The sequence below is a fragment of the Pleuronectes platessa genome, chromosome 3 (assembly GCF_947347685.1).
Source record: "Pleuronectes platessa chromosome 3, fPlePla1.1, whole genome shotgun sequence".
In the NCBI taxonomy this organism is placed as follows: Eukaryota; Metazoa; Chordata; class Actinopteri; order Pleuronectiformes; family Pleuronectidae; genus Pleuronectes; species Pleuronectes platessa.
In genome coordinates, this window is record NC_070628.1 from 1,746,854 (window position 1) to 1,771,462 (window position 24,609).

A 24,609-nucleotide genomic window follows, 5' to 3' on the forward strand; every position below is an offset into this window, starting at 1 on the left:
CTCTGTCTGTCTGTGTGTCTGTCTGTCTGTGTGTCTGTCTGTGTCTCTGTCTGTGTGTCTGTCTGTCTGTCTGAAGTCTGTCTTCAAATTGTGATGAACTGATTAGATTCCAGAGGTCAAAGGTCACAGTGACCTCATTGGGGATAAAACAGTATGTGTCTGAAACTGAGAGAAACAACCACAGGGAGGACATTCATGTAGTTTGTCCGTCCTGACAGACTGAAGACCGTCTGTCTGGAGACATCCTGCACCGACCCACCTGGAAGTGAAAGATGCCGGCGTATCTGCGGTCAAAGTCCTGGTCGTGGGGGACGACCCGGGCCAGCGTGTCCTTCTTCAGAGTCAGGGAGGCGATGGCCGCCAGGAGCCAGCAGTCCCCTGTGAGGACAGACAGAGAACATCACGGGTCAACAGGTGAGACGCGTGGGGGACGGACCACACAGTGACGAGGACCGAGGACCCACCCAGCTGTCCCTGGCAGATGTCCGTCCGGTTGGCATCACCCACGATGAACTTGGGGTTGTCGCAGATCTCCTGGGGACGGGGACGAGAGGCGGGACAAGAGAACAGGTTGGTTTATTCATGAGGACAGACTGGTGACACTGGGGCCTCCTGAAGGTGTGTTCACATTCCAGGCGTGTTAATCAGCCTGAGATCCCAGTCACCGGAACACACAGGCGGACAGACACGCCACACACAGGCAGCTGAAGCATCCCGCTGGAGGAACGCCCTGCACAGAAATGTGTAGTAACCACCAGAGGTGACGGCTGAGTTTCACTGGAGCTGGAAACCAGTTACACACCTGAGATATCAGGAGGTGACACAATCCATCAAACCGATCCCAGCTTCTCTTCTCTGGTTTGTTCTGGACTCACACTTCAGTACAAACACTTTTTGTCTTGACCTGTTCAGCATCCGTCTGTCCTGAGGACCAGAGGGGACCCCCCCCCCCCCTCTGTGGAATGATCTCGGTGTGCTTTGTCCTCTTTAAGATCTTATCAAGTTCTTTAATATGTTTATGTCCTATTCATTTTATCTTGTTTTTACTCTTTTCTCGTGTTTAACACTTTTTCTTTCTGTGTGAACTTCAAACAGCTTGAAACTCTTTGGTCTTCCTTCAGTTTTGAACTTGTCAAACATCTTTTAACATTGTTATTAAAAGGCGATGAGGTTTCAGAGCAGACGAGTCTGAGGGTGTAAAGTCTGTGTGTTGAGCTCAGCCTGAGAAACCTGCACTGCACTCTATTTACACTGGGCTCTGGGAGAACTGGTTTTGCGGCGGCAGCTGAATAAATACTTCACCTTATGGTATCGAAGGAAATAAAACGTTCTCTAACTTATTGAGTTCTTAATATCAGTGATTAAAGATGATCAGCTGCTGCTCATTGGCCACAGTTCTCAGGTCAGCTGAATATTGAATGTTTCATCATCAGAGCACGAGAGTAAGTGAAGCAGCATTTCTCTGATTCCTCAGTTATTTCAAACTGAGCAGATCTCAGGCCAGTTGCAGACATTAGAGTTATAGGAACCGCACGTGCCTATAACTCTCTCACTGTACATATTGTTGTTTGTACAGTGCACCAATCACTCCAAGGCAATTTCCTGTATGTGCAAATATACATGGCAATAAAAAGGATTCTGATTTGGACGCTCGGTGCTCTGCAGCATCAGCCAATCACAGCCCCCCCCCCCCCCCCCCCCCCCGACCTCTGCCCCCCCACCTACCTTGGGCCTCTTCCATTCGATGTTGACGGGGACGGTCTGGCTGTAGAAGAGCGAGGCGCCGACGGCTGGGAAGTCCGGGTCCTCGAACAGGACGCCCTTCTGCAGACATTCCTGCCTCAGCTGCTCAAAGGACTTCCCGTCCGCCTGGGTGTTCACGGCCTGGCTGGAGTTGGAGCTCCGGCCGGACAGCGTGGACTGGAGGGGCATCTTCTTCTTCTTCTTCTTCTTCTTCTTCTTCTTCTTCTTCCACTTCTACTTCTACCCTGGGCAGGAAGCTCAGTGGAGTGGAGGAGAAGGAGACGTTGGGGTGTGATGGAGCGAGTCACCTGCAGCTGACTGATGCAGGGAGAAGCTGGTCCGGTTGGTACGGCTGAAGGAACACACCCTCCACAAACTGGTTTGTCCTCCTGTGGTGGTGAACCTCGCCCCTGCAGACTCTCTCTCTCTCTCTCTCTTACACCTGCTCCTTATCTCTCTCTCTCTCTCTCTCTTTGGGCTGGGCCTGCAGGAAACATTAAGAATTCTTTCCTGACAGTTTGGCAACTCACAGCAGAAGTATTCAGATTATTTGAAAGCAGATAACCGAGAGTAAAGGTCAAGTGAAGATACCGTCAGGAACTCGAACATGTGAGTTGAAGTGTTATTTTGTCCGACTGGAGAAAAACAAACAAAGAAAATTAAGTTTAAATAAAGGACAAAAGGGCAAAAATATCCTGTTGGGCCCCTTTAGACCCCCCCTGTCAACTTTTAATGTTTTAAAGTTTTCATCTGTTTGTTTATTAGCAGTCTAACACAAAAACTACTGAACTGATATCCATGGACGTTTGTGGAGGAGCCGGCCAAGAGCCGAGGTACTCGACTGATTACGAGTCAGTGTCAGAAATCTATCACACAAGAAGAAATCAGATTACTTTCAAGCCTCGGCACATAGAACAGAAAGTGTCCACGATTCCAGATCCTCGTCACCTGCACCAGGAACATGGATTTCATCAGCACGACACTCGCTGACATGTGGGTCAGAGAAGAACTCAGTGCAGTTTGATGTGTATCCGGATGAGGAGGCAGATCCAGGATCTGTTTTGTTCCCTTTTATTTTGTGAGACAGGACATTTTGGTGAATTTCTCATATATGAAATCTGAATAAAATCAAACCTGTGTAGAGTGATATCATCTTTGTGCAGGGGAAGGTGTTTTGCAGGGGGAGGGGGGGGGGGGGGTGTGACCTGTATTCAATGAATGTGCACGAACAAATATATCAGGAAACTTTCAAGAACTTTCAGCTTCTCATGTTTCATATCCATCTTTGATTGTCAAGTTTCTCCTTTGAGATGAGTAAACGTCCTCAAGGTGAAGAAGTGATGTTTTGCCAGTTCACAGATCTGTGAACATGGTTTATTATCTCACTACATGTAAATGCAGTGAGATAATAAAGTGGCCCAGCAGCCTCGGTGGAGGAATGTGCTCATTCTGCATCAGAGTTCAAGCAGCTTGAGGTCGAAGCAGGTGGAGCCGAGTGAAGAATTCATAAGTTCATTTAAAAACCAGGAGACACTTTGAGGATCAGAAGAAATTAAAAAACAATAAACTACATTCACATTGGAGCCACGTCAGCGTTATTAACCAGCTCAGTTTATCAGAGGAGGAAGATGTAGTTTTATATGTGAACAGTCAAAATAAGAAATGTTCACATTAACTAGAACTGACAAGTGAAACGTTTTTCCAAACCTTAGAGAAACGTGTAAACTGCAGATTTTAAAAAGAAGAAACTACAAAAAAGAACTATTTTGACAGTTTAACTACTTGATTTACTCGTTTTTAAAGTTCTTTGTTTGTTTTTTTGTGCAGAATCTTTGTAAAGTAAATGATCACAGGGTAAAGAGGTAAAAAGTAATGATTGAATAAAGCTTAAATTCAACGTGTCGTGAAATGTAAATTCAGGAGGATGGATATCTCCGATTTGTACTTTAATTAGTTTCTGTGAGTTTCACATCTCACTTCCCCGACAGACAGAGAGAGAGAGAGAGAGAGAGAGAGAGACAGAAAGAGAGAGAGATCGAGAGAGAGAGAGAGAGAGAGAGAGAGAGAGAGAGAGAGAGAGAGAGAGAGAGACGTCAGCATGAAACAAGAACTACAAAACACATGGAACTTGTGATTTTAAGTAATTGTGTATCTTAAGTATTTTCTCAGTCCAAAATATACAAATGTTTTTCTTCTCTTTTGGTACAAATTATATATTTTTAGAAACAATGTTTGTCCAGAGTCACAGTTTCCTGCGTTGGGTCTTCGTTGCTCTCCACAGCCGATTGAACAGCTTCCGACCAACAAGGCAACAGATCCAGAACTTGTTTAATCTTCAGAGACACGAGACACTGAGGAACTTTAATACTGACTCCAGTGAAGATAAAACTTCTCCATGTAAAAAAATACAAACAACAGAAGAGAATTTAACTATAAATGAAAATCTGAAACTTCAGAATTACAAAAGATTTTTAACTTTTCAGTTTTTTTTTCATTTGCTGCGAACTAGTGAACAAAGATCTGACTCCTGAGCAGGTTGTGACATTTAGAGAAGAAAACTAAAGTCTGACGTGTGAACTCAAACTCTCCCAACATAACCACTAAACACCCGGTGCTACGGTTCTGCTTTCTCTTGTGCCGTCCCCGTCACCAGCAGCAGGTTACAGGCCATGAACTGGACCTTCAGCACGCTGCTGGTGTTTCCAGTGTACAGTCCCACCAGCTCGCTGGACGAGCCGTCGGCTGGCGTCCCGCTGTGTGAGTTCCGAATGTCCCACACCCGGACGGAGTTGTCCATAGACGAAGACGCCACCAGGCTGCTGTCCGGGCTGAAGGACAGGCTGGTGACGCTGTCCGTGTGTCCCCGCAAGTCTTTGAACAGCGTCCCAGACGCCAAGTCCCACAGCTTCACCCGCTGGTCCTCACTAGCAGACGCTAAGTATTTCCCGTTCGGCGAGAAAGCGAGCGACAGCACCGGGCCGCGGTGGCCGGTAAAGAGACGAACCGACGCCCCCTGCTGGGTGCTCCACAGCCTGACAGTCTTGTCTGCGGAGCCGGTGGCCAGGTAGCTGGAGTTTGGGTGGAATTTGACACAGTCAACGTCGGCAAGATGGCCGGCATAGAGGCGCAGCGAGTACGTGCGGGAGAAGGTCCAGAGGCGGGCGGTGCGGTCATGGGAGCCGCTGGCGAAGTAGAGGCTGCAGGGGCTGACGTCCACGTCCCACACCGGGTAGGCGTGGCCCTGGTAGAGCGCCGTGTTGGTGAAGCTGTCCAGGTCCCAGTACCGCACGGTGGTGTCCTCGGAGCAGGACAACAGGCCGGAGCTGTCCGTCAGGAAGCAGGTCCGGAACACGGGTCCACTGTGACCTCGCAGAGTCTTGATCTCACTGCCACAGACGTCTTCCTCCTCCACCTGGAAGCATGAGGAAGAAGAGTCGTTAGTTAACTCATTAGTTAGTTTATGGGTATATACATTCATGTGAAGCAGCCGTTAGCCCTCAGGTCCACTCACCTGCTCCTCCAGGACGTCGCAGGCCAGGTGGATGCGGGACACGTCAGCCGGATGCGGTCTGGCCTTCAGCTTTCTGGCCCGGAGGCTCCACAGCTTCACGGTGGAGCTGTCGAAGCCGGCGGCGAGCAGCCGGCTGTCCGCCGACACCTCGGCCGTGTTCAGCATCTGCTCCGTGTGGTGGAAGGCGTACAGACACACAGTGGTGAGTGAGGGGGGGCCCTCGCGCACCTTCTTGATGCAGTCCTGCAGAGCCTCCAGGGCCACCTCGCTCTGTGGGATCCCAGCAGGGACCTCCACGCCCTCCACCCCCTCTGCCCCATCTACCCCCGCCCAGGAGGAGGGGGGGTTTGGGGCGGCAGTCGTCCCACTGGCGGCTCCATACAGCTCGTAGTCTGTGCGCCTGGAGGCGGAGACCTCCACCTGCAGGTGTGTGCTCAGGGCCCTGCAGAGGGCGCCGTTGTCCTCGCTCTGCAGGTAGCGCAGCAGGTAGCTGTAGGCCGGCTCCGTCAGGTGAACCACGTACTTGTGCTCCAGGAAGGCGCTCAGCTTGGGATTAGCTGCAACATCCTGAGCAGTGAGAACATGGCGGAGCTGCTCTATGGTGGCACGCTGTTCACTGTCCTGAAGAAAGGCGCCATGGAACCGACTGTAAAACCCATCTACTGCCCCCTTCAGGCCACAGCGCACCATGTCCAGGTGGAGGTAGACGAACAGCGGGTAGAGGATGCTGCTCACCTCCCTCGCCCAGGCTACTTCTGTTTCTATTCATAGGAAACAACCAGAATTCAGAATGATTGTGATTAAAAACAAGACTTAAATATGATTCAGTGGAGAGTTTATCCCCAAACAACTCAGAGACATTAGATCTGTAACTGTTCACTGTCAGATCACAGAGCTATGAGAGGAGCTGGTACCTGACAGGAAGGAGCGCAGCCTGGAGAACTGAGCCTCATACTGCTGCGGGTCGGCCTGGCAGGGGGCGGCAGAGACGATGTTGGAACAGCCCGACTCCGTCTGCACTGCTCAGAGGAAAGAGAAGAAATCACTTCAGTTGTTACAGATTACAACAGTGGATTATTATGAGTGTATCCAATGTAGCTGTTCATTTGTGCTGTTTTATAACCCATTGGTTTTTTGTCTGTAGAAACTCTCGTGGATGATGTCACAGATGTTGCCACTGATTCAGGATTAAAGGTGAACAATCCTGTTTTCAGCCTCTAGATTTTTACATCTTGTAAAATCAAATATGCCAGATTTGATTGGCGGCTCCTGATGGCAGATTACTCATAGATGTAAAAACAACTATCACTGTTTTCCTCTGCTACTGAAGGGAACTTAGAAATGTGATGATTCTCAGGAAAGTTCTGAAACTATGAGGAGCATCTTTATAAAGTAGATTTGTGGACTTTTATTCATGGTGGCTATAATAAATACCTCCATCCTCAGAAAAAGAGATAAACTGTGATACCCCCTTTTCACAGAACAGTTCAGATCCAGAACCTAATCTCAAACCAGTTCTTTGTGTTTCCACAGACAACGAACTGGCTCTTGGCCAAAAAAACTGGTTCAACACTGGCATCCAAACACTTCACTGGTCTAGAAGAAAGAACCACACACATCAGGGGCTGAGGGCGGGGTTATCGTCTCTGAGCAGAACAATGTGTCATGTGAGGGCTGCAAAGAACATGGAATATTTCTAACTATGGTGCCAAAGCAAAGCAGCAGAGTTCCATGGAGAGAAACTGTAGAGGAGAACAGATATCAAATAAACTAAAGTGGCTCATAAAGGACGACAGGGACATCAGGGACACATTTCACATGACGTCTGTGCTAGTTCCTGGGAAATCAGAGACGTTTATCAGGATGTAATAAAGTGACTCTAGTCTACAGAACAAGCTGCTGCTCTTCACTCGGCCGCAACACACTCTCTACACGGCTCAGACAGAACCTAACACAAAGCTGAACAGTCCAAAGTGTGGCTGTATTTCACCTGAAGGGATTCAGACACCAGATGTTTTAAAGGAGACTAAATGAAAGCACACAGGTACGCACGGATTCATTAGAAAACTGAGGGACGCTCTGTTGACATCATGTGAAACACACCAGCCGGCGGTGTGTCCGTCCCTGCTCTGGACATCGAGGAGACATTTTATCATGGGTGTGGAGCACTCTGCTGTTTGGTGTTGAATTAGATGAGTTTCATTGATTATTTGAGTTTTGCTCCTCAAACCCAGACACACCCAGTCCTTCATGCCATCAGGTCCCAGTGAAGTGAGACTCAGTGGACCAGTGAGTGCTTCACCTGTGAGGCTGGCGGCCATCTCCTCGGGCGACTGGAGGAGTCTGGCTCCCTTCATGGAGCCGTCGCTCTCCACATACTGCCTCCTCTTCAGGTACTGAGCCACAGCCAACTGGATCTGCTCAGTGCGACCCCGCTTCATGACCTGAGGGCACAAGAACAGAGGAGTCACTCCAGAGTCCAGAGGAACCTCCTGAGGGAAAAACAAATCAACATCCGGTCGAGCTCTTCCCACTCCTCATCCCACCTGTGGAGAACTGGGACGTTTGTCTTTACGTTACACATTGTAATGCATGCTCATCCGCTTCGGAGCTTTTGTATGGATTTTAATCTGTGTGTTACTTTGTGAGTGTGAATAAGAAAAGTCACAAAGTGTGAACTTGTTAGAAACACACTGAACGTCCAGCCTCCCGAGCGGAGCATCCTCCCAGCAGCTAGCCAGCTAGCGGAGCATCGAGCTAACTCTCTGGACTGAGGTCGTGGAAACCCAGTGAACTCACTGGTTCACACTCAATATGAATCTCAGATCCTCTGTGAACCCGGAACCAGCAGAGCCGGAGACTATTCCCGTCCGAGGCCGCCGGGTTTCCCCGTTAGAAGCGGGCTGAGCTCCTCCTGAGCTAGCGGGCTAACGGCGCTTAGCCGCGGGCCCGGGTCCGGGGCTCCTTGCGGGGGGGCTGCCCCGGACCCGGGCCCGCTCCGGCTGGGAACGGGGACTCACTGCATATCGTGGGGTGCCGGTCCGTCCTCGGGTCGTGTGAACTGGTTGGAGCCGGTCAGGTTCCTCTCGGTGTCCGGGTGAAGCTACGCTGCTGCTGCTGCCCGCTGTTCCATCATCGTGCTCCTCGGTCCGCCCCCTCCCGCTCAGCCGCCATCACACATCCCACATCTACTGCTTCCGCCTGGCGGGGACCGATCGGTGAGCGACTACTCATGTCTGGATGTAAGAATCAACCTCTGATTGAGATTTAAATTAAAGTTTTTTAATGAAAGATCGAAAGTGTTTAAATCTATCTATCTATCTATCTATCTATCTATCTATCTATCTATCTATCTATCTATCTCTCTCTATCTATCTATCTATCTATCTATCTATCTATCTATCTATCTATCTATCTATCTATCTATCTATCTATCTGTCTGTCTGTCTGTCTGTCTGTCTGTCTGTCTATCTATCTATCTATCTGTCTGTCTGTCTGTCTGTCTGTCTGTCTGTCTATCTATCCATCCATCCATCCATCCCTCTCTCTCTCTCTCTCTCTCTCTCTCTCTCTCTCGCTCCCCCATCTATCTATCTATCTATCTATCTATCCATCTATCTATCTGTCTGTCTGTCAGGGCCTCCATCCAGATGTTTGGGATCTGGATCCTGATCTTTCCAGAGGTGTGAATGAGATGCTGGGTCGTGCTTCACTAAATTGACAGTTTCATTAGTTTAAGTAACGGTTTAGTTCAAGCAGCTTGAATGTAGTGTTTATACCTTTTACTCTCAATTTATCTTAATATTTTTCTCACTGTGATATCTCTTTAACTCTTAACAGTATTTATAGTGGAAGAAATAATTACAGGGACTTTACATATGACAATAAACGCTTTGAACTTGAAATCATTGGGGAGAATCATTTTTGCAATGGCTTATGGGATGTGTAGTTCCTTCACCCTTGAAATAATTATGTACAAAGTCTTTTATCTTTTATCTAAATTAAATGTTTTAAAGGTTCGGGGATAAAGTTCTTCTTCACTGAGAAAGTTGCTTCAACACCTCGATGTGAATCTGCATCACCACCATGCTTGTTAATAAAGTTTGTTTGAATGGGCGGGGCCTGGTTAGACTATGACGACGTTTTCAAGCGACTGCACCGCGCGTTATTTTGAGAAGAGAAGTTCCGGAGAATTCTCACCGGTTCGATTCCCGTTTATTTACCCGCTCCTCGTTGAACCGGCTCGGGTCCCGAAGCGGAGCGATGTTCAGCCCCCGCAGCGGCCCCAGCTCCGGCCGCCGGCAGCAGAGCCGAGCCCCCGGGAGGAAGAGCCTGTCCGGGCCGGGCAGCAGCCTCCTGTTCTCCCCGAGGAGGACGCCTCTGTCCGCGAGGTGAGAAGACACTGCGCCCGGACCCGTCCGGAGGACAACACAGCTTCAGCATCAGGCAGAGGCGATCTCAGACCAGGTCCAGACCAGGTCTAGACCAGTTCCAGATCTAAAACCAGTCAGTTCTGGATCAGACCAGGTCCAGATCTAAAACCAGTCAGTTCTGGATCAGACCAGGTCCAGACCAGGTTCAGATCTAAAACCAGTCAAATCTGGTCCAGACCAGGTCCAGATCTAAAACCAGTCAGATCTGGATCAGACCAGGTCCAGACCGGGTCCAGATCTAAAACCAGTCAGATCTGGATCAGACCAGGTCCAGACCGGGTCCAGATCTAAAACCAGTCAGATCTGGACTTGATCCATTCAGAGAAGATAAAAAATCGTTAAAATCCAGTGTCAGATTTGATAACTCTATAAATCACATCTGAACCAGATCAGACCAGGTCCAGATCTAAAACCCGTAGACTAAATTAATCAGGAGAAGCTAAAGACTCTTTAAAACACAAAATGCATTTCGCTGTTGTTGTTGTTTACCTATAAATCCAGACTGAATCCATCCAGGTCCAGATGAAAACCACTAAACTTAGATTGACAAATCCTTTGGAGAATAATAGTGTCGTCAAGTCAAACCAGGACAACGTCTTCTGTCTCAAGATCTTCAAACGGAGAAACAGATATCTCCAGGGTCCAGATCTAAAACCAGTCAGATCTGGATCAGACCAGTTCCAGACCAGGTCCAGACCGGGTCCAGATCTAAAACCAGTCAGATCTGGATCAGACCAGTTCCAGACCAGGTCCAGACCGGGTCCAGATCTAAAACCAGTCAGATATGGATCAGACCAGGTCTGTTTCCTGGAGAAAGCGATATCTCCAGGATGAAGCACAGAGCAGGGATCCCTCTTCTCCAGGCCAGACAGAAGTTGATTTAGGGTTTGAACAAACACATTAAAGATTGTAAATGTAGAATATCATCTGAAAGGACATCAAGAAACTTCCAGGCGTCTCTAACAGATGTAATCTGAGCCACACGACCACTTCTGCTCCACTGAGACATGGAAACACACAAGAGACCAAACCCAGCACCTCATCCACACCTCTGGAAAGATCAAGATCCAGATCCCAAACATCTGGATTGATGCACTGACAGAGAGAGAGAGAGAGAGGTGTCTCCTCCGTCTGACTCTGACTCTTCCTCCATCAGGTCGACGCCCACCCGAGTGCAGAGTCACGCAGCCGCAGATTCAATCAACTACGACGTCCAGACCTTCGGATCCTCGCTGCCTGTCAAAGTGATGGAGGCGCTGACCATGGCTGAGGGTGAGTGTGTTTCCAGATTTCTCAGATTTCTCTGATTGTGAGATTTAGTTCAAACTTCCTGTTTCCAATATTCCCACTGACCCGTTCTGTGTTGGTGCCGGCAGCCGACGAGCAGATCTCAGTGAAGGTGAACGAGAGCGGCTGGGCCTGGATGGTTTGTGGAGAGAGCCTGATCATCTGGAAGATCAGTCAGACGGCTGTGGCCAAGGTGCAGCTCCTCTTCCCTCAGAACGACCCATGACTCACAGATGGTTCCACAGTTTGAGGCTCTGAACTCTCTCTCTCTCCTCAGCTGTCGGTGTGTAAGGAGCTGCAGCTGCCGGGCAGCGAGTACAGCTACACAGCCGACCTGGTGGCCGTGGCGTCCGCCTCCCCCCTGGAGACGGCCTCGGTCCAGTCCATCTCCGTCCTGGCGGCGGCCACAGAGGGAACCGCTCGGTTCTGGCCCAGCTTGGCTCAGGAGGGGAACTACACAGAGACCGACGTGGACCTGGGAGACCTCTGCCACAGTGTGGTCGCTGTCCGAGTGAGTCGATCTGAATGGATGTGGGATTTGTCCTGCAGCTGGAGAGTCCTGCTGTGTGACCTCTGACCTCTCTCCTCTCAGGGTGGAAGCTTTGTCCTGTCCTCGGTGAAGAGTCGTCTGTTGAGGGCGAGCACAGACGCCTCGGGGAAGCTGCAGTACCGAGCCCTGCAGCAGGGTCAGGGCATGTTGTCCGGCATCGGACGCCGTGTCTCCAGCCTGTTTGGCATCCTGTCCCCCCCGGCCAACGACACGGTGAGACAGACTCACACCGTACAGATGTTCAGACACCTGCATCAGAAACACCCTGATGCTGCAGATGATGTCAGGTCAGGTGTCTGCGACTGCACAGATCTATGAACCGATCCGATACCACGACTTTAAAGTATATATATTTTTTTTAAAACATATATTTATTGGTTTTATACATTTACATCAATTTACATACATACAAGAACCTTCCCCAACCTGAATATATGGCAGTAAGGAATGACAGTAAATCAAACAAATATCATAAAAATTGCTAAGTTATGATTAAAACATAAATTCAAGAAGGACAAAAACTTATAATGAAAGTACTAATTTAGTTAAAACTAAATTAAAACAAAAAATTAAATAAATGTATACATAAGTAAAGTAGATTACAGTCACAAACATGGAGCAGAGTACAGCACACGTTCCTCACAACAGATCAGTCACATTTCCAATGCCTCTTTAATTTCACCATTCTTAATAAAGTCCCAAAACTTCTCCCAGATACGGTAAAATTGAGAAGCTTTCTTCCTAACTTGATAAATTAACTTTTCAAGAGCCAAACTCGTCGTTAAGTCTTTTAACCAGTGGCCTAGAGAGGGCTTTGAAGTATATTAGTTTCCCCCAGATGAACTGCAACATGGTTTGTTCTTCACAAACACAACGTCCGTGCCTCTAGAGCAGGGAGGTGGGATCTGATCACATCATCTTGTGTGTGTGCAGCTCCACAGTGTGCAGTGGGAGGGCCGAGCCAGCTGCCTGTACACGCTGACCAGCTCCAGTCTCAGCAAGTGGGAGATGGACGACAGCTGGGAGCACCAGACCCTGAGCTGGGACGCCCGCAGAGCTCTGACCGAGAGCATCAGCGACGCCATCTGGGTCAGTACCAGGACCCGCATCATCCTGGAGGCTGGAGATCAGGAGGGATTCTGTCCTGTTGCCCCATTTACACTCAGAAACAATGCAGAAGGATTAATATTAACTCTTATTATTCAACCAAAGCCTCAAAACTGTTAGTCACTGACAGACAGTAGCAGCCGTATTGACATGAGGATGTGAATAAAGTAAAGGATGTCTCTCCCCCCCCCCCCAGGGCTCAGAGAGCAACTACGAGGAGATGAAGGAGGGGGCGAATGTGACCTATCTGGATATGAAGCTCAGCCAGTGAGTGTGTTCATGTGTGTGTGTGTTTGTGCTGCTTGTGTGACACTGTCCAAAACTAAGACTGATATGTGTGTGTGTGTGTGTGTGTTTATCCGTGTAGAGCCGGCCTGGTGGTTCTGGCTGCAGCCTGGCACCCGGCAGACACTCCCTGCCTGGCCTACTTCTGCCTGGTGACCCTCCAGGACACCGGAGCCACCATCGCTGACCAGTTTACTGTGGAGGTCACCAAGTACAACCCTCCATTCCAGGTCAGTGCTGCTCCAGGTCCTGAAGAGGTTCAGACGCAGACTCTCTTTCTTAAGATGCTGTCGCAGCTTGGGGAGATTTACGAGCTTCAGTCATAAGAATAAATGGAACAGGAGCAGGTTTTGAAGATGATTTGTTGTGATGTGTCTTCTCCTCAGGGTGAAGACGCCCTGCAGGCCACACGGCTGGTGCTGCCGCCGGCTCCCGGCTCCATCGCCTACCTCTACAACGAGGAGCTGGTGTTCGCCTGCTCGACAGGAACCAGCGGGGCGGGACTTCCTGATGAGAAGATCAGCTTCAGCTCACCAGGTAAGAAGTGATCTCAACCTCAACGTCTGAGGGTTCAGGTCAGAGCCGGAACCTGCGTTCTCTTCTCCTCATTCCACTGAGAGTCATTGGTTTTAGAGAATAAACAAGAAGCAGCCTGAATGTGAGAAGTGGAAGGATGTGACCTGAACATCCCTCAGTGGAGCTCAGACCTCCACCAAAGCCCAGCAGGCTCCTCATGACCCACATTTCAGTTTATCACATCCAGATTCTTGTTTCTCAAATGGCTCATGAATGTCTGTCCCCTCAAGATGATGTTTATGATTTATTTTCGTCAAGATTTCTGAATTATTCTCTGATAAATTTAATTAATTACCAGGAAGGAAAATAGTGAGAAAAACGCAGATACATAATCAGAGAAGCAGTTTGTATTAGAATCAGAATCATTCAACAACAAGAACAAAAGCAAAGAAAGCCAAATTGAAACAGATACGTGTTAGTAAGACCTGTTAACATCTGTTTTGTTAACGTCTGTCTGTCCAGGTGACGGTGTACGTGGGGGGGGCTGCTGCGCCAACCTGCCGGTGTTCTTCTCCCAGAACAGCGGCCTGGTGGCGGTGGTGGCCCGGGAGTGCGCCTCCATCCTGCCGGAGACCATGGAGGACTCGCTGTGCTCCTCGCTGGCCGCAGCTCCGGAGGTAAAACTCAACTGGTAAAACTCGGGAGTGAGGAAAAGTCTCAAAGAACATTGACTTCAAAGTACAAAGAAAACAGTTTTAAAAAGTATTTTCTCTCTCCTGAAGGTTTTGCACAGTTTCCTGTTTATGTGAACGAGTCTAAGAACTTTAAACCTTGTGACTGTGATTGGATCTAAGATGAGTTTCTAATCTTCTTCAGGTTTCAGTCATGGAGACTCCGACCAGGTCCGAGCCTTTCGCTCAGGAGGACAAAACCAAACTCCTGAAGACGGCCTTCCTGCAGTTCTGTCGGTGCGTCCACAACATGATCCAAATCCCACTTAACTAAAAATAATCTTTACCTGTGGGAACTGGTCTCTGGTGCCTGATAGGAAACGATTCAGTATTTTCAGAGTAAAAGTGAAATGAGTATCACTTCAGATCGGTTGTAAAAGTAAAATACTCACAAAGAGCTTCATTCATCGTGTTGTCTGAGTCGTTTGAACATTTGATTTATATACGTGTCTCTCTTGTCAGCAACGACCTGGTCGGAGCTCAGAACGTCACAGACGAGCTGTTCCCAGCTGACGGGGACGGAGAGGAGGGGGGGGCGGAGCTGGACAGCGTGGTGATCCAGATCAACCTGGACCTGGTGGACGATTACCCGGCGTCCGACCCTCGCTGGGCTGAGTCTGTCCCCGACGGTGAGGACACTGAGTCTGAGCAGCTTCTCTTCAAACAAGACAAAACTCGTGAAAATGTTGACAATGACTATAAATGAATAAAGAGCTTCATGTGGTTTTGGACATCATAAACACCGACGCTGCTGTATCTGAGATATGTGATTAATTCAAGAAATAATGATTTAAGAACAAAACAAAATGCATAAAAATTTGATATTTTAATTATTTTTTTCTGTTTCTGTCTTTCATCCAGAGAGCGTCGGGTTTCCCCTCACGTCCCTCATCATCCTCCACCAGCTGGAGGACAAGATGAAGGCCCACGGCTGCTTCATGGACTTCCTGCTCCAGGTAAACACACACACACACACACACACTAACTTGTCATTATTTTACTCATATTAACAAAGGGAGAAACGTTGATGATAAACTTCCTGTCCTCCTCCGTCAGGTGGGTCTGCTGGACCGGCTCGGTCAGGTGACGGTGCGTTCGATTCCCATGGCCACCCGCCTGCTGCTGTGTGAGCATGCAGAGAAGCTGCAGGCGGCCATGGTGCTGAAGAACCACCACACCAAGCACGCGGAGCTGGTGAACCGAGCCATCGGCACCGCGCTGCAGAGGAGCAGCGCCGCGGTGCCGCCGAGCCTCACGGCCGCCGACGTCTTCTTCAGAGAGGTTTGACCTGTTCTGTGTTTGGCTGCTTTCATGTGGTGGACGGCTGCCTGATGGGGGGGGGGGTGTGGTGGTTTCACAGGTGTCTCAGATCTCCTCGGTGTTCGACTGTCTGCTGGAGGAGGAGGAGCGGAGTCTGAAGGAGAACCCGGTCGACTCGGTGCAGTGGGCGGAGGTGGTGCTCACCGTCAACAGCATCATCAAGGTAAGACCAGCTCAGGAGTTCAGGACAGGTGCTTTGTGTCGCCACTGACTTTAACACGTGTGTGTGTCTGTGTGTCTGTGTGTGTGTGCAGGACATGCTTCAGGCCGCTGGTCAGTACCGAGACACCAAGTCCTCCACATACAGAGCTCCTGAGAAGGCAGCTGCTGAGCCCGAGTACATCCCGTGGACAGGTGACACAGATTCTCACTGTTCTCTCCCGTCCTAGACGAACTTCCAGTTGTGTGTTTGTTGTGTGTTTGTTGCCTCTTTGTGCAAAACGCTTCATCCCTCTCTCCTCCAGCGTCCGGCGGCGTGGGCGGCGTGCGCACCGTCATCACCCGCCAGCACGAGATCGTCCTGCGCTCCGTGTACCCGCACGCTGACTCGGCACTGCGCAGCGCCCTGTGTGAGCAGCTGGTGGCGCTGCTGGACATCTACCTGAGCGGCTGTGTGGCCCAGCTGACCTCGGTGCAGCAGCAGAGGCCCCCGGGGGCCCAGCAGGAGCGCTACAACAGCCTGGAGATGGAGTACGCCCAGCGCCGCTCCGAGCTGCTGCAGCCGCTGTGTGAGTGTCTCTGACGTCACCATCACAAACAGCCGGACGCTCGATCCTCCAGCGCCGCTAACGCTCTAATGTGTGTTGCAGTGGAACTGGGTCAGTACCAGTGGGTCGCCGCACTGGCTGAGAAATACTGTGACTTCGACATCCTGGTGCAGATGTGTGAGCAGACCGACAACCAGAGCCGCCTGCAGCACTACATGGCCAAGTTCGCAGACCAGGTATACGGGGACACAAGTGTTTATACAGACAAACAGGGACTTTATATAAAGACGACCAGTGACTGAATATAACCCTCACTACCTCACTCTAGTGAGCTCTGTCCTCTCTGATGTGAATAATCCAGAGTTTTGTCTCTCGCGGCCGCTCACTGACGTCCTTCCTGTCCCGCTGCAGAACTTTGCTGACTTCCTGTTCCGCTGGTACATGGAGAAGGGGAAGAGGGGGAAGCTGCTGTCCCAGCCGGCCGCTCAGCACCAGCAGCTCTCCAGCTTCCTGCAGGCTCACCAGCACCTGAGCTGGCTGCACCACATCCACGTCCATGACTACCACAAGGTATGAAGCTCACTCACACTCCCACCACCAGCTGTGGGAGCTGGTATTGAAGACTCTCTGTCTCAGTGGTTGGTCTCGGCTGACGTGGTGTCTCCTGTCTCCTGCAGGCCCACCGGACGCTCTACAGCCAGGCCAACATGGAGGCCCGCTACTTCGTGAAGAAGAAGACGCTGCTGGCGCTCAGTAAGCTGACGGCGCTGGCGTCCGACCTGCCAGAGGACAAACTCAACAAGCAAGTCGACGGTAAAACACCAAACAGACGTTATAGACGTCTCAGTTTAACTAGGACGGGTTCTGTACCGACCCGGAGCGTCACTGTGGGTCTCCTCCTGCTCTCTCTCTCCTCATTTCACACCTGGGCTTCATGTCAAAGCCCCAAAAACACACAAAAAACACACAAAAAACCCAGCTTGGTCATAATCCCGGTGCCTCACTCCTGTGTGAGATGGAGTCAAACAATATCACATCATTCTGACAGGTATCAATCATTTAAAAAGTCATTTAGAAACATGCACCTGCATCATTAGACATTTTTTCTTTAAATCTACCAAACCCAGAAGTCTGTCAGTCTCTAGATGGAAGACATATCTCCAGGGGGGTGCAGTCCTTCATGTCACAGGTGCAGAGCGGTTTGTGGTACGGAACGTTGACCCCCTGCTAATGTTCTGTCCAATCAGACATCGTGGAGCAGGAGCGCTTCCTGCTGCACCAGGAGACTCTGCCTCGGCAGCTGCTGGAGGAGAAGCAGCAGAACCCCGACACCATGCCTCTGCTCAGCGCCCACAACCTCATTCAGGTGAACACACATGAGGACATGTCCTTATGTCCCTCAGTCTCCCCACGTGGCCCCGGGGTCTCCTCGTCAATCGTTGATTCTAGTGGAAACTGAACAGCTGCAATATTTGAATTAATAACATCACATGACCTCTCTGTGCAGTTGTACATCTGCGACGACAACAGAGGAGCCAACGAGTACGACTACAAGAAGGCTCTGGATCTGCTGGAGTACATGGACGAGGTCTTCATTTCAAACTGGTCTCTTCAGTGTCCACTGGACGTCAATGTCCCCTCGTGTGACGCTCTGTTTGTTTTTCAGGAGGACGCCGCGGACACCGACTCGCTGAAATGTGAAATCTTCGGGAAGGCCCTGAGAAGAGACGAGTGAGGTCATTTGTACAAACTCCCAGTGATGATATGACTGTGTCCTCTGTGTGTCCTCTGTGTGTCCTCTGTCTCCGGCTGGTGTCAATCATTGTCCATGTTTGTCTCCCAGCTGGTCCTCGGCGGACGGGAGTGACGACCCTCTGGAAGCTGCTAAGGACAGCATCTTCGTCAAGATCCTCCTCAAGCTCATTCAGGAAGGTGAGAGGCTCACAGACTTGATTCCTTCCATCATATGTTTTTAATTTATTAAACATTTTCTCAGTTAAATGAAAGTGATGAAGGTTCAGAGGATTCACGTTTTTTCCTGCTTCTACAGGAAAGTGAATATATTTGGACTTTTAGTGACGTCACTTGTGATTTCACGTTTTTTAATCCAAACTGATTTATTTAATAATCGATAATGAAACTTATCTTTATATCCTGAATTAAAGCTCCCATCATGATAAAGTTTTCTCTTTAGAAAGAGAAGAAGTTCATTATCAACTTCCATGAGGTTTAAATCTGCCTCCAGTCATGACCTGAGAGGTTCTTCAGGTTCTCGTGGTGAGAACTCAAACATCTGGAACGTCTCCTTCCAGGAGCTCATGTCTCACAGCAGCTTGCATGTCTCCCTGGAACCAAACTGATGAGAAGCTTTAGATCAATTAGAGAATGGACCCTGAGCTGGACTCCAGGTGTCCCTCAGGGACGGGTGTGACCTTGTGTGTGACCTTGTGTGTGACCTTGTGTGTGACCTTGTGTGTGACCTTGTGTGTGACCTTGTGTGTGACTTTGTGTGTGACTGTGTGTGTTTGTGTTCCAGGAGTTCCTCTGCAGACGTTCCTGCCGGACGTCAAGGAGCTGCTGGAGTCCGACGACCTGAGCAGCTTGAAAACCAAACCCTACTTTGAGTTTGTCCTTCGAGCTAATTATGAACATTACCTACAAGTCCAGATGTGAGCACTGCCCCCCCCCCCCCCCCCCCCGCTGTCTGTTCATGACTCAGTTTGAATAATTGTTCTTTTCTAAATAAACGTTGATCATATCTGTAGTTTGATGTCTTCGTGCTGATTCTTCACTTCAGTTCTTACGACCACATGTTCCACGTGTCCTCAGCAGGACGTTTGACTCTGTCCTGTCTCCGTGTCCAACGTGTGAGGTCCCTGCATCACAGACAGAAAGAGACAGGACGTCTTCCTCCTGTGGGGACGAGGGACAGACGAGGCTCAAATACGTCCCAGCTGCATTTCATTAGACCTCGACTGTTGATCATAATGTGGTTTTATTATTTGATATAATATAAGGATATCATATTTATTATTTTTAAGTTCTTAGTGGCGTTGTTAAGCTGTGTGTGATTTGTCCTGCTTAGTAGTGTGTGTGTGTGTGTGTTTGTGTTAGTATTAGTGTGTGTGTATGTGTTTGTTAGTAGTAATGTGTTAGTATTAGTGTGTCTGTGTGTGCGTTAGTAGTGTGTGTTAGTATAAGTTATTCCATGTGTGTGTGCTAGTAGTAGTAGTGTGTGTGTGTGTGTTAAGTGTATGTGTGTTAGTATTAGTGTGTGTATGTGTTAGTAGTTATTGTGTGTGTGTGTTAGAAGTTGTTATTGTGTGTGTGTGTGTGTGTTAGTAGTTGTTATTGTGTGTGTGTTTAGTGTCTGTGTGTGATTTGACCTCCTTATTAGTATGTGTGTGTGCTAGTAGTTGTTATTGTGTGCGTGTGTGATTTGACCTCCTTCTTAGTAGTGCGTCTGTGTGTTAGTAGTTGTTATTGTGTGTCAGTGTGTGTCAGTGTCTTTTAGTGTCGTTGGGTGTGATTTGACATCCTTCTTAGTAGTGTGTGTATGTGTGTTAGTAGTTATGTCAGTGTGTGTGTTAGTAGTGTGTGTATATGTGGTAGTAGTTGTTATTGTGTGTCAGTGTGTGTGTGTGTCAGTGTCTCGCTCCATACACGGGCTCGTGCGCTCCTCGGCGTCTCGCGGGGACTTCCTCTCCATATATGGTCATCCCGACGCGCGAGCCGAGCGGCTGCGTGCGTGTCCCGCGCGACCAAATATGGACGAAGTGGTGCGTGAATTCCTGCGGAGCAGCCGGACATTCCCGCGTCTGTCCCGGGACAAGTGGTCCTCGGAGCCGGGGTATATATGGAGCCGCTCGGCCGCTCTGCCCCGGAACCCGCCACGGCTCACACCCTCACGCGCAGCCGGACACACGCGCAGGTAAGAGCACGAGGAACTTTTATTCACTGAGTTCTGATCCACTTCAGGAACAATTCAACTGGAACACAGAGAGGTTCTGTTCAACAGCTTTTATTCTGACAGGGAGCCAACTTCCTGTCAGGCTCTGAATTCACCGAACAACTACACAACAAATAGAATTAATTTAATTATTTAATTGTTGCTGCTGCCGAGTGTGTTTCAGTGGATTTGAAGATGTGTTGTTTCCTGTGACACAAACTGAAGGTTCATGCACATGAAGTAATGAAGTGCAACTTTGTCTAGAGTAAAGTATCACAGATCCAGGATCAGGGAATCCGCTTCAGAGCTGCAGTGATTCCAGGTTATTCAGATTCCTGCTCATGAACAGGTTCCTGTAGAGGAGTGAGACCTCTTCTCTCTGGTTCCCATCATGTGAGGAGCTGCTGGGAACCAGTTCAGATGCTGTTAGGTTCTACAAAAGAGAAAGAACAAGAAGTTTAAATATGTTGGGAAATAATTTAGACTAAATGGTTTAATTAAATAACTTTTTCATCCCCTGTGTCCCCCCCCCCCCCCCCCCCCCCCCCCCCCCAGACTCTGCAGACATGTGTGACGACGAAGAGACCACCGCCCTCGTGTGCGACAACGGCTCCGGCCTGGTGAAGGCTGGCTTCGCCGGGGACGACGCCCCCCGGGCCGTGTTCCCCTCCATCGTCGGCCGCCCCCGGCACCAGGTAAATAAGTAAATCACATAGGGTTTTGGCGACACCTAGTGATGAGTGGTCAGATTACAGCTGAAGAAATACCCCTCGACTTTTGATGACTCCAGAATTACCACATTGGTTTAATCCTTGAAAGTTTTTGGTTTTTTTTGTGCAACTTTTGTTTATTGCTTCAGAGAAAAGCTTTTGTTTCATATAACTATTTTATCTCCTTCAAATTAATTGAAATCTCTTGACGATCATAGAAGATGAAGTTTTGGGCCAGTTTCCTCTAAAGGTTCATTGTGTGGGATTCAGTGACGAATGTTCTGGGTTTAATCTGTAATATAATCCATTCACCTCTGGGCTGCTGTGTCTCAGGAGGTAGAGCGGGGTGTCCACTAACCAGAGCTTTGGTGGTTTGATCCTGAGATGCTGGATCCCAGGCAGTGTATGAGTGATGAATGTGTGTGTGAATGCACGGCTCATTGACCACCCCCCTCCTCCCCTTGTCCCCTCCTCCCTCCTCCCTCCTCCCCTCAGGGCGTGATGGTCGGGATGGGTCAGAAGGATTCCTACGTGGGGGACGAGGCCCAGAGCAAGAGGGGCATCCTGACCCTGAAGTACCCCATCGAGCACGGCATCATCACCAACTGGGACGACATGGAGAAGATCTGGCATCACACCTTCTACAACGAGCTGCGCGTGGCCCCCGAGGAGCACCCCACCCTCCTCACAGAGGCCCCCCTCAACCCCAAGGCCAACAGGGAGAAGATGACCCAGATCATGTTCGAGACCTTCAACGTCCCCGCCATGTACGTGGCCATCCAGGCCGTGCTGTCCCTCTACGCCTCCGGTCGTACCACCGGTGAGTCGGAGTTCAAGATCGAGCAATGTTGTTATCACAACGTTTGTTTAGAACCGAATGATGTAAACAAACAAACGGTGTCAGACAAAATGACTCAGCATTTATTTAAAGGTATTTTTCTGTAACATCTGAATTTCACTGTTAAATAGTGACATTAAATTAGTTTGACTAATTAGTTACTTTCTTCAACTGCAACCAGCTAAAATCTTAGTTCACTCTACAGAAGAGTAATTTATCAAACATTTTTAATATTCGGGTGATAGTTTTTAATTGATTTATTGAGCAAATTTTTACTTTTTAGTTTCTCCAAAGTTAGGATTTACTGTTTCTTTGTTTAACTTCTTATAAACTTCTCATATTTTACATATTTGCATAATTGCACTATTGTTGTTTTATTTTCTCTTCAGCTGTTTATATATATATTTAGATATATATACTTTATTTTCTATTTTAAATTTTTATATTCTACTTTATTCTATTTTATACTATTTCTATTTTATTGTATAGGTTGTAATAACTTGAGCATTGCTAGAAGAGAGCCTGAGACTCAAGCATTTCACTGCCAGCGACTGCTTCATGTTATTGTTGTGCATTTGATAATAAAAATCTTGAATCTTGAATCTTGAATCTCTGGAGACAAGATAAGATTTTTAAACATTTCTCTTTGGGTTCCAAGAAATGAGACAATAAATGCTTAGTTGAAATCAGTTTTATATCCATGACAGAAACCCACGTGGTGAATATGATGCATAAAGTGATGAAGACGATGTGACTAAGAGTCCTCTTCTTCCTGGTGGCTGCTCTCAGGTATCGTCCTGGACTCTGGTGACGGTGTGACCCACAACGTGCCCATCTACGAGGGCTACGCTCTGCCTCACGCCATCATGCGTCTGGACCTGGCTGGTCGCGACCTCACCGACTACCTCATGAAGATCCTCACCGAGCGCGGCTACTCCTTCGTCACAACCGGTAAGAGCTCAGAGAGACAGGAGCCGGTTTTCTGTTTCAAGGTGTAACTTCATGTTTAGGACTTTTATCCCTTTTTCTAATAGTATACGGTTTAATATGAAACTATGGTAAATTCTATGCAGCCGAGAGGTCGATGATGTTGTAGAAGGTGTTGATGATGAAGGAAGGAATCCGAGGACCCAGTACTTTCAGAATAACAAAGTTTATTACAAGAAATTATGAGTCGGGACATCTAGATAAAACCGGAGATACACAAGCCAAAAGTCAAATCTGACTTGCGGGGCTCTTACACACATTTATATAGAGAGGTTGGTTCCTCCCATGACTTCAGGTAAAACACATCCCACATGGGACTTCTGACTAAAGAAGGACATGTTTCTGTGTCTGAAGATGAAAACACATTGGTCCATTAGCTGGTCAGAGATAATTCCCTAGGTCAAAGGTCATCCCAAAAAGGTAGAGAGCAAATAAGATGAACATCTGGAGGACTCTCTGAGAAGGTCTGAGAGTCCAGAAGATGGGCATCATAAATGTAAGACTGTCATTATGTTTTAATAACGCACCAGCATGATTTACTCTAACGAATACACAACAAAACATTAAAGGTCTGGACCTTTTACTTCATGAGGTTTACAAACTGAAAACTTTTAATATGAATGCTCCATATCAGAACCTGGACTCAGTGGAAGTGATGCTCTGTGACAGCGTCCTGCTCTCTGCTCTGTTCGCAGCTGAGCGTGAGATCGTCCGTGACATCAAGGAGAAGCTCTGCTACGTGGCGCTGGACTTTGAGAACGAGATGGCCACCGCCGCCTCCTCCTCCTCCCTGGAGAAGAGCTACGAGCTGCCCGACGGCCAGGTCATCACCATCGGGAACGAGCGCTTCCGCTGCCCGGAGACCTTGTTCCAGCCGTCCTTCATCGGTGCGTGCCCCCCCCCCCCCCCCAGGGTGTCTCACAGAGAGCTAAACACTGACAGGAAACATAAAGAGAGACATAAAGACTCTGATTCAAACTCAGAAGTCATGACTTGTATTCAGCAGTAAAGTGAACCTGCTCTTCTGAACAGGTATGGAGTCGGCTGGAATCCATGAGACGGCCTACAACAGCATCATGAAGTGTGACATCGACATCCGGAAGGACCTGTACGCCAACAACGTGCTGTCCGGCGGCACCACCATGTACCCGGGTATCGCTGACCGCATGCAGAAGGAGATCACGGCTCTGGCTCCCAGCACCATGAAGATCAAGGTGCGTTCAGTTTGTTAGCACATCGAGCTAAGAGGTCATAGTATACGTATATGACGTGATGATTCTAAACGTCCTGTCTCCTCCTCCTCCTCTGCAGATCATCGCCCCCCCCGAGCGTAAGTACTCGGTCTGGATCGGCGGCTCCATCCTGGCCTCGCTCTCCACCTTCCAGCAGATGTGGATCAGCAAGCAGGAGTACGACGAGGCCGGTCCCAGCATCGTCCACCGCAAGTGCTTCTAAACACCAGACCTCCGAAACCGCCTCAGGTTCAGGATCCAGAGCATCACGAAGCCGATGGAAGGAAAACCCACCGCGGTCCAGGACAACTCCCTGGTCTCTCTGCAGCAGGAGGCCACGGTTTGGCGTCCGACCTGTATATATGTTATTTATTCCTTGTATGTATGTGCGTATGATCTGAATGTGAGTGATGTCTGACGTGTGAGAAGCTTTGAGGTTCTCCCACAAGAAGACCAAAGAAGATGCAAAGCAAATAAAAGTCTTTTTATTTTCACCTGCGACTTCTGTCTGTTATTTCTGATTCTACACATGTTTATTTTTTATAGGGCTCCATTTACTGACACATCCTGTCAAAATCATACACAATAAATAAAGATGGACGACATGACAGCTCCCAAAAGTGAAGCCAAAGTCTCTTGATAGCCACCTGGTGGCTGACTGCAGTATAGTTCCTCATATGAGCAGAAGGAACATGGACCATCT

The 24,609-nt window shown here is 48.7% G+C and overlaps 4 protein-coding genes across 4 annotated transcripts in view; 2 read left to right on the forward strand and 2 right to left on the reverse strand.

The window, feature by feature from the left end:
- The window catches only part of capn9 (calpain 9), a 10,368-nt gene extending 8,207 nt beyond the window's left edge, over positions 1–2,161 (reverse strand). The window contains exons 1-3 of the mRNA XM_053415865.1: positions 1,726–2,161; positions 465–534; positions 260–378 (exon numbers count right to left, since the gene is read on the reverse strand). Of these exons, the coding sequence (XP_053271840.1) occupies positions 260–378; positions 465–534; positions 1,726–1,932 (396 nt within the window). The 5' untranslated portion in view covers positions 1,933–2,161. The remainder of the gene's footprint in view (positions 1–259; positions 379–464; positions 535–1,725) is intronic.
- A 1,710-nt stretch (positions 2,162–3,871) lies between these two features.
- Positions 3,872–8,438, reverse strand: taf5l (TAF5-like RNA polymerase II, p300/CBP-associated factor (PCAF)-associated factor). The gene is made up of 5 exons (XM_053415888.1): positions 8,275–8,438; positions 7,557–7,698; positions 6,169–6,273; positions 5,255–6,015; positions 3,872–5,155 (listed from the first exon to the last, which is right to left on the reverse strand). Exons 2-5 carry the CDS (start codon positions 7,693–7,695, stop codon positions 4,358–4,360), a joined length of 1,803 nt encoding a protein of 600 aa, XP_053271863.1. The 5' UTR covers positions 7,696–7,698; positions 8,275–8,438; the 3' UTR covers positions 3,872–4,357.
- Positions 8,439–9,409: 971 nt separating this feature from the next.
- Positions 9,410–18,877, forward strand: nup133 (nucleoporin 133). The gene is made up of 25 exons (XM_053416304.1): positions 9,410–9,645; positions 10,844–10,959; positions 11,064–11,167; positions 11,252–11,485; positions 11,567–11,737; positions 12,458–12,613; positions 12,828–12,898; positions 12,999–13,146; positions 13,303–13,453; positions 13,955–14,109; positions 14,309–14,400; positions 14,626–14,792; positions 15,025–15,119; positions 15,220–15,444; positions 15,524–15,646; positions 15,738–15,837; positions 15,948–16,211; positions 16,293–16,426; positions 16,602–16,760; positions 16,868–17,003; positions 17,438–17,556; positions 17,698–17,778; positions 17,857–17,921; positions 18,034–18,122; positions 18,727–18,877. Exons 1-25 carry the CDS (start codon positions 9,518–9,520, stop codon positions 18,861–18,863), a joined length of 3,420 nt encoding a protein of 1,139 aa, XP_053272279.1. The 5' UTR covers positions 9,410–9,517; the 3' UTR covers positions 18,864–18,877.
- Positions 18,878–20,702: 1,825 nt separating this feature from the next.
- acta1a (actin alpha 1, skeletal muscle a) lies at positions 20,703–24,400 on the forward strand. Its single transcript, XM_053416234.1, has 6 exons — positions 20,703–20,834; positions 21,345–21,669; positions 22,477–22,638; positions 23,370–23,561; positions 23,707–23,888; positions 23,986–24,400. The coding sequence occupies exons 1-6, from the start codon at positions 20,706–20,708 to the stop codon at positions 24,127–24,129; spliced, it is 1,134 nt and encodes a 377-aa protein (XP_053272209.1). The 5' UTR covers positions 20,703–20,705; the 3' UTR covers positions 24,130–24,400.
- Positions 24,401–24,609: the final 209 nt, after the last annotated feature.